Consider the following 14,466-nt stretch of genomic DNA (forward strand, 5'->3'; position numbering starts at 1 on the left):
TGTCAATTATTTTTGCTGCAAAACAGTGGAACAGACATCAAAACAGTTGTCTAATGATCTGATGGTTTTTTGATGATTCCAAACGTTTCAAGTATGGGACACTATCTGGACACTATCTTTTTTATCCATGGCACCTCTGATATAACCTGACCATAGCCAGATGAATTTCGCTCCGCCTAGCTCCACTCATCCATCTGGAACCGATCCATCGGAATGGTGTTTCAGAAGGCTGGGCCTAATCAAAAAATGCTTGCATATGATTGAATAAGCCACTTGTCCGTCATCTATTGACGTGCTACTTCAACCACTCACATCGAAGCCAACCCGTGACGCTGATAACAGTCTCACGGTCGCTTCTCCACTACGTCACATCTATGAAACTCCCGCCCTGCGTCCTGATTGGCTGAACCATAAAGTCGGTTGCAGAAATCACTCTCAATGGAAGAAGAATGGTCCCAGATGGATGTGAGTTGAAGCTAGGCGGAACGAAATTCATCTGGCGAGGGTCAGGTGACCTCTGATATACATTATTTTCATTTCATTCTCAGCCTCTTATGTTTCTGCCATCTTTTACTACTTTGAAGTTTAGTAGTATGATGGGTCCATATTTTACCATTATACTATACTATTGTTATTATTGTAATGAGATGGTGACCACAACTTTTTAATTCAGTTACAAGTTTTAATTCTGACATCGAAAAAACATGTCAACTGAAATGGGCGTATAAACATTTAGTCCATGATACAACATAACTCGAGAGGATATCCATTTTGGTTAGAACCGATTTAGAATAATTTTGTGTAGCTGATGTTTGAATTGATATAAAAAAGTGGCACTGGTAAATTCAGTGATGAAAATATTCCACTGCACCACACCACTAGCCTGGGTGTTCCCATGCTGCCTTGCGCGCGATTTGATTCACGCTGCTAAGGCAGCCTGGAGACCATGGAGCAAATTTTCGCCTGAGATAGGGAACCAATCACAGAACAGGGGGGAAAGCAAGACGATGATGAGCTATGCACAGACGCATTTGATAGACATCCGTGGCACCCAATAAACGGATCTGGGCATTTTTTTCTAATACGAGAAAATGAACGTTTGGTTCCCAGACCACGTCTCATTGAGAAGTGGTGGCGCTAGCCAGGCTACCACACCACAGCATTCACTCCGAGAAACCCAGGTCTGCAGAGCATCCCCCGAGACATCCTGGTCTGAGATGATCATGTGGCAGGCTTCGCTTGGTTCACATCTTGTCAAAAGTGCCATTTCTGCCTCAAGCGCAGATTAGTGCCGTGCAGATAAGCAGTGCCACTTTGTGGAAAAGCTCTGCTACTACAGGCTTGCTATGCTACTTTAACTGACCCAAAGGTGGAACTCCTTACTTTATGCAGAATGTCATTTCATGACTTAATGCATGCAGGGCTCCATTAGACATTTAAATTCAATCTCTGTCTTTCTATAAAATTGTTCTGGTACTTTCCCCTAAATAACAGTTATCCTAACCCTATAACTAGAGGAAATGAACGACACCACTGAAAAGCCTGAAAAGTTGTGGGTTCTACCGTTGTGTTCTTGAGCAAGGCATTTAACCCCGAGTTGCTCTGGGGAGAATTGCCCTTGTAATTTAATTGACATCACTTTGGATAAAAAGCATCTGCTAAATTAATAAATCTAAATCAAGTAAACATTGTCAACGGTGCATAAAAAGTGGAAGACAGATGGACAGACGTAAAAATATTATTTTATTATTGAGCTAATGGAGATGTAAGAAACAAAGGTCAGGCAATGTTGCACCTACATGGTCTAGCTCAGTGAACAGGTTTACAGTTACACTGTTTAGTACTTATTTACAAGTCATATTAATGCCATAAAAAAGAAACTGCCTGTGTAAATAGCAGGCATGACAAATTCAAATAAAAAAAATCATACATAGCCATGCTAAGTGAATAAAGGACTTAGAAAAAAGAGATCAATAAGGGGAAAAAAAAACAGAGTCATTATGAATTGCGCAAGTGACGTTCAATCCCACTGGCTATATCCACATACAATACTGACACCGAAACATTTTTTTTTCCTTTTTGCTTGTAAGCAACATACATATAAAAATGAATGGGCAGCACATTTTATGCACACAATTAGGTACCATACATGAATTTGATTCCTAACACCACTACTTATGCCTTTGTTCAGTCACACCTTGATGACAAGCAGACAGAATTGCAACATTCTCTCCCCCTTCCCCACACATTTCCTTAAGACAACTCTTAATTCAAAGTAATATTCTTTTTTTCCTTTTTTTATGAAACCTATGATGCCGGCGGACACTTACAAGCTTTTAGCATGCAAACCAACACGGCAAGTGCAAAGGGTGTTCGCCTACAGATCACTGTTCTCTTACACGGTTTCTCTTAAATCCTTGGAAGCTTTGGAGCAGTCCAATGACTATTCATACACCTATGGGCAATAGGCATGAGTTCAAGACCAGACTATAGAAAATTATACCAGGACTTGGACATATATTGAGACTTCTGTGGGTTCACACTGACTTGCACATCACGTTACCATGTGTGGTCACAGAATGTGTGTGTGTAGTGATGTAAGTTGTTTTGTCATCTCTGTGTTTCATGCCAATTCTTTTTTTTTTTTTTTTTTTGAAAAAAAAAAAAAAAAGAAAAATTTTAAAGCATGTAGCCATGACAACTAATGTGTGTCAAGACTTTAGAGTTCTCATGTGCAAGCAGAAAGAGAGAGAGAGAGACGTGAAAGAGCCTTCCAAAACATGGTAGTTGAAGTAGCCTTGGACTCGATGAAGGTGGCCATGGATACCTTTATATCTCAAAGGCTGGGAACTTTGACCTCATAGGCTGAAGCAGGTCAGCCAGGAAGTAAATAGTGCCTGCCATGCCTGTGTAGAAAAGAAAAGAGTGTCAGCATAATAAATCACACTTGTAGCAAAAGCCTTGACACAAGCTACACACCAGGATCATTGGCACTTGAACACAGTGCAGTTCATCTACCTAACCTCACTTATAGTATGAAGTGAAATTCCTAACAATGGCACTGCACACAAGGAACACTTGATATTGCACTTTAACGTTGTTAGGATCACGGTCCAATAGGATTGTGATCTTTTTAAATCAATGTATGACTAACTGGGTACCGTCTTAGCACTAAGTGGCGTTGCATATTGACGCTACGGGGCATAGATTGTGTGTTCTAATTTAGAGAACTCTTCTTAACAAACAGGAACTTATCTAAACCTTTAATAACCTCATCTTACTTAAATATGCTGTCTGTGAAAGGTTGTAATTTTTGATTAACATTTAATCAAACTACACCCCTACACACGAGATGATGCAGATGAAGTGCCTTGTCCAAGGGCACGACGCACAACATCAAGTGACCATCTGGGATTCATATCGGCAATCTTCCGATAGCCAGCCTAACCCCCTAGCTATGCATATCAGCTATGCATACTGGACTACTGCCTCCCTAAGCAAAAATGCACTGATCCAGCACATACCTCATCAATACAACAATCTGATGTCATTTAAAAGAAGGGAATATTAAACAGACTGGAGAACAGCTCTTAACTTATGCATTTCTTTTACACGATGCTCACACTGGCGAAGATCAGGGGGCTAAGTATTTAAAATAAACGACGTAATACAGGCAATTAAGGCCTCAGTAGCCCACAACCTCATTTCTGCAAGCTTGTGCGTAATTGCTCACTAATGGCAAAGACTCCTGCCAGTAAGTGCTAAACTAATCTGCGACCTGAGTAAATCAAAATTAGGGTGATGAACAATAAAAAGGCAGTAATTAGGAGGCAGCAAAGTTTAATTACCCATAATTAGCAAGGGAGGCACATTTATTAAAAAAAGTGCGGATTATAATGAGGCATCATCAACTTAATGAATTGGCATGGATTTTCGGTCGGTTTTACCTTCAAAGAGAGAGAATGGAGTGTCTGGAGTTCGGCAGCCATGTTTGCCATAATTCATGCACCAGTCCGCAAACTGCAGGAGGAGACAGACGCTATTAGTCATCAGGCAACTTTCCAACAACCTTGAGGGAATTATCCCTCGCCTCAAACCCAATCAACAACGTCATCAGACTGTTTGTGACAAGACACATATCTGGAGTACATTTCAGAAGTGAACACAGCTTGAAGGGAACACTGTGAGAAATATTTTGTTATTACAGTAACTGTTATCACATTCAAAGGTTCGTCTGATTCAATTTAATCAAAGTTGAACGTCAAGAAAGGTCACACACGCTTTGCTGCTCAAAAGCAGGCCACCATCCCTCAAAAACAAACACACACATACACACACACACACACACAGAGTACATGTAACACACACACACACACACACACACACACACACACACACACACACACACAGAGTCCATGTAAACACACACAGAGACACACACACACACACACACACACACACACACACAGATCCCCATCGAAAACACAATCCCAATGGAAAGCAGTGCAGAACAAAGCTGAGTGTGAGTGTGAGTGTGAGAGTATGCTTGCAGCCTTGGCCCGTGTGGAGTAGGCGCGTCTATTTTGGGGGACGGATATAAATACCCTCCGCCCGATGAAACTACCCTCGAGGGCGCCTGCTGCCACTTGGAGGGCCTCCAGGCGGTGCATGGGGACCAAATGACACCCCCCACAAGCAACCACCCCCCGCCTTCCAACCAACCCCCCCAGCTGCCTGCCCCCTCCTCTGATGCCAGAGAGAGAGCGGCTTCCAATCGTCTATGTAAATAAGAGATGGACATTCCTGCGGAATCAGACGTATTCAAATTGTGGTATACTTTTCCATTTAGGCCTGGGCGGCGGCCAGAGCCTGCAGGAGGCAGCGCTTGGCTGCACAGCAACAGCGGTGTGGTGTGCCTGTGTGTGCCCTCGAGAAGCACCAATGCACTTCTCACAGCAATCACCATGGACCTGTCTAGGACACTGGCCAACACCTTCTGGAAAAAACAAAACAAAAAAAACACCCTCCCCCCCACCTCTCCTGCCCAACACATTTGAGACTAGTATGGCACATTGCCTTGGCAGGACTGCAAGCATAGCCAGTAAATGGCAATGCATTGCATTGTGTAACTTCACCTGGATACACACCATTTACTTCCAAAATGTCCCTCTCTATCCAAATGGCACATTTTGGAGACAAGCATAAAACTAGAATAGGACATAAAACTAGAATAGAAAAAGAAACCAACTGTTCGCCGTTTTTCATGTGGGTATCTCTCTCTCTCCCTCTTACCATGCAGGCGCGGTAGAGGTGCTTAGCCTCGCGGGTGACCTTGAAGAGCGCCAGGAAGCCGTAGGCGTTGCCCGCGGCGCCGTGGCACAGGCCGTAGCCCTTCTTGAGTAGGCCACGCTGCCACAGCACCTCTGCGCACTGGGAAGCGTCCTCCAGGTACTGCTTCACTCCGAACACCTGCAGAGATGAGAGGGATAGAGAGAGAGAGAGAGAGAGAGAGAGAGAGGGAGAGAGAGAGAGAGAGAGGGAGGGAGAGAGGGGGGAGAGAGAGAGGTGAGAGAGAGAGGGAGAGGGAGGGAGAGGGAGGGAGAGAGAGAGAGGGGGAGAGAGAGAGAGAGGGGAGGGGGGAGAGGGATAGAGAGAGGAGGAGAGAGAGAGGGGGAGGGGGGAGAGGGATAGAGAGAGGGGGAGCTCTGGTGATGGCTGGTTTACACAAAAATCTGGCAGTGACTGTAACAGCAAAAAATAAGCTTTTCCTTTCATTTCTGATTTCTGATGACATAAAACACACACACACACACACACACACACACACTTATCAAAGAAACATCTACAGAGCTATAAAATGTACCAAAAGGTTTATGTAAAATTGTCAGACATTTCAGATGAACTTATTCTGCACCTCTGACTGTTTCCATTCAAGAAAATTGTAGAGAACATCCAGAAGACTCTATCTTAGTGTATAGATACAGACAATGTAAGTATAAGTACTCTTTTGATCCCGTGAGGGAAATTTGGTCTCTGCATTTATCCCAATCCGTGAATTAGTAAAACACACTCAGCACACAGTGAACACACAGTGAGGTGAAGCACACACTAATCCCGACGCAGTGAGCTGCCTGCATCAACAGCGGCGCTCGGGGAGCAGTGAGGGGGTTAGGTGCCTTGCTCAAGGGCACTTCAGCCGTGGATGTGGGCATGGGAGAGCAGTGGTCAACCACTTCCCCGCCACCTTTTTCCTACTGGTCAGGGATCAAACCAGCAACCCCTTAGTTACAAGCCCGAAGCCCTAACCAGTAGGTCACGGCTGCCCCCCTACAATAATACCTATCAGGTAAAAGGCAAAAGCATCCAAGCACAATGAGAAAACTAAATGATGAATGAACAATCATTTTTTATAATTCATAATTCAATTTTGTTTCTCAAACTACAGGAACAGTAACTACACACTCTGCTTTCTACCATCTGAATCACATTTAAAAGTCACCATGTGTTTGAATTTCAGTTCTCAGTGACAGCCACCAGGTGGCAGTAACGCGTTCCAAGTCTCCATTGGTCACAGTGACTGAGTTTCCATGCAACTCATTTGGATATTTTAAGTGCATTCGTGAAAATTACACTAAAATGCAGGTCTGTATACCTTTCCATCCGCTGTGCTCTGTGAATTACAAACAGAAATCTCAGGCTGTCTAGGGAACTTTGTCGGAAACACTAAATTGTGAATAAACTAGTTCTCTAGTCAACAGTTGCATAACTTATCGTGCCTAAATTTCTTAATTTAGATTTGTATGCTATATTGTATGCCGAAGGCCTTTGTTTGCTCCAAATCTGTCACCTGCTCTCATTGATAGCCTTATCATGTGAAGAACAGAAAGTATGCACATACGTACACGTATGACTTATGACAGTTGATTATACACATACATATATGACTTTTGATTTATGACTGCTGTTTCAGACATAACAACAGCTGGTGAAGAACACAAGCAATAATCTAGTGAAATTAACAATTAAGTGGGTCTGGTTTAATTAATATAGACAACATATTTGATTCATTTATGAAAAATACCCTTTCAATAATAGATCCAGAGCTTGCTAAGATTATTTTCATAACCAAAACCATAGCAGCATCACAATGGTAGTATCATGCTCTTCCAGAGAGTTTAGGGAAGTTTTGTATCAACAAACCTGTTGATTCTGCAGTAATAATTGGTGTGTTTTTAATAGTAATACAAATCTATTAAAGTTTCTATTATCTGTAATGTAATGGTTTGAATTCAATGAAAATGCTTTCACCGGGTTTGTATTCATGTAATTCAATGAAATATATTTAATTTTTCATGGGACCATGACTTCTTTGGGAAAGGATTGAATACTTCTTTTAATCAATTAAATGAACACTAAATGAATTAACATTGGTACTTAAACCCGAACAGTCATAGCAGCCGCTGAATAAAATAAACACATTTTTGTGAGAAATGATTCGAATTTCATAAATGATAGGACACAGATGCACAGGAGTCATTTTGTTTGAGTTTTCCTCTGGGGGACCAGCTGCTTAGGCATATTTCACACCTCTCCCTGCACAAACCCACCCGACTGATCTCATCACATCATCATTAAGCTCTTCATTAGATGAACTACTCCGGCTGTGTTCAGCTAATCAAGAACCAGGTGAGGTGTTATACTGTGCTGCTGCACTCCAGAGAACTCGTGGAAGTTGGATATTTCCTTGAAGTTGGGGTAGACCAATTTTCCCTGATTTTATAGAAGGTTGGAGGAGGTGGGGGGGGGGTCGGGAAATCGGTGATGGTGGAAAATGACAATTTCTGAGTTTGCTTGGAATGGAACCGAAGCCCAAAATGAATTCCAATAGCCCAAAGAGAATAAAGAGGAATAAATCGCTTATTGGAGAAAGCGATTATATAAGCAAAATAAAAAAAACATTTATTTGCCAAGCACAAACTGCAACTGTCAAACATAGATCTGTCAATACACTGACAGGTCAGATTACAAAAGAGACTGACAAATCTAATGGTGTGCTCAGTCTGTCTGATTCTGACTTAAAGCCCTCAAACTGCTACTATTATTAAAAAGAACTGTTGCTTGCATAGTGCTGCTTTATCCTGGAAAATCCAGACCAAAATCTAAAAGATTAAGGGTCTGGGTACGAGTAATGAAAATGGCCCAACTCGAGGGGTGGCACCCAGCATGCATTTGAAAATATCACTGCACGCAATTGGATAACACTATGACCCAATGTTTACTGACTGATTCCGGACTTCGGTGTTGCAGCGCTGTCGTCATCTGTTTAGCTCGCCTCTGGCCCGCCTATATCAGATACACCAATGTGATTGGTGCAGCTCGGCTACATGGGCATAGGTAACAAACATCATTACTTTTCGCCAGAGTCGCTCGCTGAACAAATTCAAATTGTGCTCTCGCGAGAACTCTGGATTTCCAGGGTAGTGCTGCTTGGTGACAGCTTCACTTTAATCAACCTACACTTTAGTAATGCATGCATACCACAGGCTGCAGCCTCTACCTTGTAATCTGATATCTTTTAAAAAATAAATAAATCAAAAAATCAAAAATCAAATACAAAGGTTTGTTTTTCTCCTCGGCCTCTTTTCTCTATTCTCTTGCCTTCAGACTCACCTTGTAGGCCTGCAGCAGCATGTACATGACCCCCGGGGAGCCGTGGCACCAGTGCACCAGGAGGTCGCGCTCGTCGCCCACGCAAGGCGGGTAGTTGCCCGATGGGAACTTCAGCTGGCACACAAAGTCCACGCTGGGCTTGACCAGCGTCGTCAGTCTCTCCTGGCCCACCACGAAGCCTGGCTACAGTGCGCGCGCACACACACAAGCACACACACGCACACGCACACACACACACACACACGCACACAAACACACGCACACAGAGAGGAGTGTTAGGAATGCAGGATAGCTATGGCAACAACAAGGCTCTTTGGTGTTTAAGAGCGTGTTTCTTTCTACAGGAGATTTGAAGTTTTCTTAGTCACCACTCTCCACTCTTTGCTACAGGGAGAACTGATGGGAGATAAGTTTTAAATTCCGCAGCGGAAGTCACCTTAGGGGGCTTCAAAAGAACAGCACCAATAGCCCATGATCTGCAGCTCTCTTAGAAAAATCCATGTTTTTGAAGCAAATGAGTCATCTGAGTGGTTTTCTTAGACCACTCGAGTGGTCCTAGCTCACATTTGGGTTCTTTTAGCCCCGACATCCCATTCGCTGCTCTGATGGGTCTTTTTTTTCCAGAGCACCTGAGATCAACTGAGGCCAAACTCAGAAAGATGTTATCAACATGACTGTCAAGAAGTAGACAGAACGCTTTGAGTGCTTCTCCAACTTAGCCGAACGCTCCCAAGATGATTCACAGTTCATGCCTACCAGCCAGGGAGCTGACACGCAAAGCGCTTCTCCCTACCCACTGGGAACAGCTAGTGCTCCAGCCTCTCCTTAAAATGCACTTTTACACACGCAATGAGAGTGCAATGTGCAGCTCAACTCCAACTTGGAGTTTGTTCAGTAGCCAAACTACTGGCGCTCATAACACACAAGGACTCTTCCACAGTTTGAGACATATCATCAACCTTTCAGGCCATGCCTCTTGCAATTTGTCTTCGTTATGGTTATTCTTACTAAAGTAATACAGGAGCCATAGGAACAGGCTTCACTCAGTCTCTTTAGTTTCTTAGTGCTGGACTGAACTTATAACTAAGTAAAAGAAGAAGGAAAAGGCCACACTTGGCAGTTCTGTGGAAAACTGGAACCTGGAAACACGCAACAAAAGTGAGAGAAAACCTTTCACAGCATGACATTGCTGTCTATATCGCCACAGACAACAGTTACACTGTAGTATGTCCGCAAGCATCTATCGATGTCAATTGCTAGGCTCTGGCGGTGCTCAAGGTTTTGGCACATGCCTTTTCAGGGTTTCAGCTCATCAACTCCGTAGTGTTGCTTTAAGTGAGTAGGTCATTTTCCATATTATGTTTAGCTTATGTTACTAGTAACAAGTGACAGTTGAGCTAAGCAGATGGTTTAGGTCAAAATACTAGTGGGCCAACACGTTGAAATCCTCGTTGAAATGACATACAGTATGTGTAGCCTGACCCACATCAAAATGTAGGGTCTGGGAACTTACCATTGGCAATGCTACAACGCTACGCTACAACTCCCATGCATTTTCCCACCAGCGGAGCTAGTTGGCTAGTTGATCAAACTTTTGCCAATTTAAAAGAAAGCTTAACTCGAATCGTGATTCAAAGACCGCTGTTCGCCAGCAGCAGCATCCATCTTCATTGTTTTCAAGTAGCAGGGAATTCACACGGAACCGCCACCGACTCTATATACAATGTTATTGGCCTGATTGAAGTTTCAATTTTCCAGCGCGCAAGCCAACAGAGAGTTGCTAGACTACCTTGACTGCAAATTATATTTGCTGCCGCTAGGGTGCGTCTAGATTTCTAGGCTAACATATGTGTGTAATGGTTATACATCTCATAGGGTTTGTTTTCACCATGTTGATTATTCTCGTTAACTTGTTTTTTAAATTCTCTTTCTTGTTGTACTGTCCATATCGAGATACGGCCATGATGACAACCTGCTGAGCCAATCAGACGGTACCTGCATGAGGAAGTAGTAGATGCCGGCCAGGCCGTGGGCGGCGCCAACGTACTGCTCCTGGTACCACTCGTACATGAGAGGGCTCTGCTCCTGGGTGCGGTTGCGCTTCGCCAAACTCTCGCCCGAGGCCAGAACCGCGTCACAGATCTAACCCAGAGATATATCACACACACACACACACCGAGCAAAGAGGAATAGGGTTATTAAAGCTGTGATGTATACTCTTTCTTTGAGGTTTCAATAGTTCTACTGCACATCATCAGCACCTAGAAAAAAGAAGGGCTGTGCACAGGGATTTTGAACTTTGAAGGAATAGGGTTAACTTTACTTTTTGTCACTTAATGTTGTGTCCATCATATCTATCTCGTGTCAATCCATGATTTTGGTAATTTTTTTATGTTACAAAAAAAATGCTACCCGGGGCCAATTCTAATATACACAAAACAACAATGAGAAATGCAAGAAGCATGCCGAGTAAACATGTACAAGTGTAGAATCTCAATGTCAATGTGAGGTGTTGCTTCAGGTGTGCCAGGTGTCCGGGGCTCACCTGTTGGATGTACTGCATAGGGATCTTCTCCTGGCCGAACTGCTGGTTGATGAAGACCAGAGAGTACAGGTAGCCCACACGGCCATACAGCAGCTCGTCAGGCAGGTTCCCAACGCCCTTCACCACACTCTGGTGCAGCTGCAGCAGCCTGGGCGCACACACACACACACACACAAAACACAGAGAGACACACTGAAAACCAAATCCTTTCTGAGTCTATGGGCTAAACAAGGACACTTTTCCTCAGGGGACCTGGTGACCTTGTTTTGCAGTGACTGGCTGTACATTATCTATTGCATTTGATTCACAAAACGTTGACAGTGGCAGTTGAAAATGAGTCAGACAAAGCACATGGGAAATTTGCTTGGTGTTAAAATAGACGGGGTAAATTCAGCATTAGAGACTTGCATGAAACGAATCATACAGACATATATGAATCTCCTACAGCAATTTATGGCGAAATGACCACAATATCAACTGTGATCAATCATCAACCATCTCTCAAGGTGGTAAGGTGACAGAGGTCAAGAAGTTCACATAACACAATTATAAAAGTATAATAAGCAGTGAAATGCTTACATACCTTTCCGGCTGTACACAATTTGTGGATAAGATGATCAATAAAAACAACCTAAACAGCAGTCCAGGGTTCCTACACATTTTCCATTTCAAAATTCCATACTTTTTCCATACTCAAATGTTCAAACTTCTCGGTAGATTTTTCTGACCATATTCTAGACATTGTCAATGGAGTGTTCTACTAGCATTGTAAATAGCTGTATAACAATGTTTATTATTAACTTGTTAGCCCTCAGAAAACACTTGCCCATTGTTGAATACTTTTCGTTGGGGAAGTGCTGAGTTAGAAGGTGCACTCACATTTGATCCAGCATAGCCTACATATGTTGGAGACTAGTGCACTGCTGGCAGAGGCCTCAGAAATCACCGTAAACAGTATTATTTGTTTGCAATAACAGTTTATCAGATAATGCAGTATCCATGTCTTGGTAACTTTTACAAAATCAAAAAAGTCTACTACTGTAGTGTTTTAGCCGAAAATAGCAGATACGCAAACAAACCAGTGCACAATGGTGTAGAGCATGTGCATAGAACAGGGGTTCTCGATTTGGTTTTGGTACCAGGGTCCCCTTGTGGGAGAGATTTTTTTCTGAGGACCCCCATTCAATTGTATATTGATGTGGACTGACAACTTAAGCTACACAACAGTAGGAATGGTTCATTATGACCTGAGTAAAGTGATTAGAACTGTAGATGCAATAGTCTGGAAACACAAATATTTCTCCATACCCTTGTTTCTTTTTTCCATACTTATTCAGACCTGGAAATTACTAAAATCAAATTCCATACTTTTCCAGGTTTTCCATACTGCGTAGGAACCCTGGCAGTCATGTGACTCACCTGTTGACGCACTCGTCGGCCTCCTGGTTCCTCTGCAGGCGGTGGTAGACCACAGCAGCGATGGCCAGCGGTCCGGCGTCACCACACAGGAAGGTGATCCAGCGGCCAGTCAGGCTCAAGCTGCGGCTCACGTAGTCCAGCGCCCTCTGCAGGTAAGAGGGCTCGCCAAACACGCCGTGCAGGTGCAGATAGAGCAGCGCAATGCCTGTGTGTGTGTGTGAGTTTGTGTGTGTGTGTGAGAGTTTGTGTGTGTGTGCCAGGAGAGAGAGAGAGAGAGAGAGAGAGAGAGAAGTTTCAGAAAGGGGGAGTGTATTTGCATACCACTTATTAGAAAGCTGTATACTGAGTTCTGTAAATTAGTGAACACTTATGATTAAAAAAAAAATAAAAAAATTAATTAAAACAAATTAACTTAAGCAAAAACTCTTTTTGTATTGACAGAGTAGTTGTTCGATTTATTTGACTAATTGTTTATGGATGTCTATAAAGTCCAAATTGTATGCAGAAACATGTTGTCTTTACCGGCCCATCCTGTGTAGCCTGTGCAGTCCCTGGGATCAGCCGACTTCAGGCCCTTTTCCATGGCCGTCAGAAGGTCATTGATCTTATGTGTGATTCGGCCAGCAAAGGATGCCGTTAGCTGGAGACAGAAAAACAGCACATGCAATTTGATACACTGCACAATCTGTGCCTCTTAGGTGTTTCTCACCTTTCCTGAACTATCTGGACTCAGGACGACATAATATGCTCTAAATATGAATGAAGGGCTTTTACAACAAAAGTAGGAAATGTTGATGAACTGTCTTGCCGTTTTTGAGGATGCTTATACTTTGTCTCAAGCATGTTGACAGATCAGATGATGGCAAATTGTGCAGTCACTTTGTTGCCTCTAAAGGAGAACAATGACGTTACGGTACATTGACGACAAACTTACGTTTCCTTGAGCGTCAAACAAGGTTTGGGTGCCATCGTAATCTTTGTAGGGGTTCTTCAAAGCGCGCTCGTCAGGCATTTTCTGCTTTCTGGGTCAGACGCTGGAGAATCGAGACAGGAGACAGACAAATGATGATGCAGAATGCAGGATGCTCAGCATCTGGATGCTGAAGTGACATTTGAGAAGTCTAATTTACTCAATAAGACAACATGCAGACATGAACAACTAGCTGATGCTACATGATTTAAGCCAGCATTAGCAAGCTAGCTGCCAAGTGGCAAACGTGATCAAGTTAGCAAGCTGGCAAGTCTGTCAAAAATGGATCCATTGAAACGCCCCCCTTAGCTATTGAAGCTACAGGGTCTCTTTCTGAATACACCGGGTCGCTGATATCAATATTTGAGCATTCACTGATATAGTTCCGCGTTTCAACTAATCATATATCCTACATAAGTTTCAACATAATGGAATATTTAAAGCAAACATACCAATGCTTAGTGCTACCTGCCGCACTGTTGTTGAATCTGCTCTTTCTTCGTGCGTTTTACCGCTATCCAAAACTGTATACGCTATGTGTATTAGTGACATCCAGTGGTCGGGAGGCGCACGGGAGCCAGGCAGGTCCCGTAACCAGCGTGTTGAACATGTCACTGACCTCAGGTAAAGTAGCCTATAGCCTCAGAAATGTACCCTACATAATCTAGTATTTAACGTAAAACGTATCAAAGTTGTTAACTTTGCGTAAGCGTAGGGTACTGTAGCCGACAAAGATTAAATTTCACTGTTTCATAAAAAAAGAAAACGGGTAGCTTGCCTTGCCTTCCCACCCAAGGATGAACTTGCTGACAAACATGATTGAGGTGATCATCACTAGCAGAATATGCTAGGAAAATATCAG

At 43.1% G+C, this 14,466-nt stretch overlaps 1 protein-coding gene across 1 annotated transcript; it reads right to left on the minus strand.

Annotated features, from left to right (window-relative positions):
• Nucleotides 1–1,722: 1,722 nt before the first annotated feature.
• On the minus strand, nt 1,723–14,152 carry lancl1 (LanC antibiotic synthetase component C-like 1 (bacterial)). The gene is made up of 10 exons (XM_048234351.1): nt 14,057–14,152; nt 13,569–13,668; nt 13,157–13,274; nt 12,635–12,839; nt 11,216–11,363; nt 10,666–10,812; nt 8,671–8,853; nt 5,293–5,469; nt 3,948–4,020; nt 1,723–2,906 (listed from the first exon to the last, which is right to left on the minus strand). Exons 2-10 carry the CDS (start codon nt 13,644–13,646, stop codon nt 2,830–2,832), a joined length of 1,206 nt encoding a protein of 401 aa, XP_048090308.1. The 5' UTR covers nt 13,647–13,668; nt 14,057–14,152; the 3' UTR covers nt 1,723–2,829.
• Nucleotides 14,153–14,466: the final 314 nt, after the last annotated feature.

The sequence above is a fragment of the Alosa alosa genome, chromosome 23 (assembly GCF_017589495.1).
Source record: "Alosa alosa isolate M-15738 ecotype Scorff River chromosome 23, AALO_Geno_1.1, whole genome shotgun sequence".
Lineage (NCBI taxonomy): Eukaryota > Metazoa > Chordata > Actinopteri > Clupeiformes > Clupeidae > Alosa > Alosa alosa.

Bases quoted from the DNA above. Each gene is read 5' to 3' on its own strand.
- lancl1 (XM_048234351.1), bottom strand. From the start codon at position 13,646: ATGCCTGACGAGCGCGCTTTGAAGAACCCCTACAAAGATTACGATGGC. The intron at 12,840-13,156 runs GTAAAGACAACA...ACACACACACAG, and splicing joins AGGCTACACAGGATGGGCCG to GCATTGCGCTGCTCTATCTG. The intron at 2,907-3,947 runs GTAAAACCGACC...TTTTCTACACAG, and splicing joins TCCATTCTCTCTCTTTGAAG to GCATGGCAGGCACTATTTAC.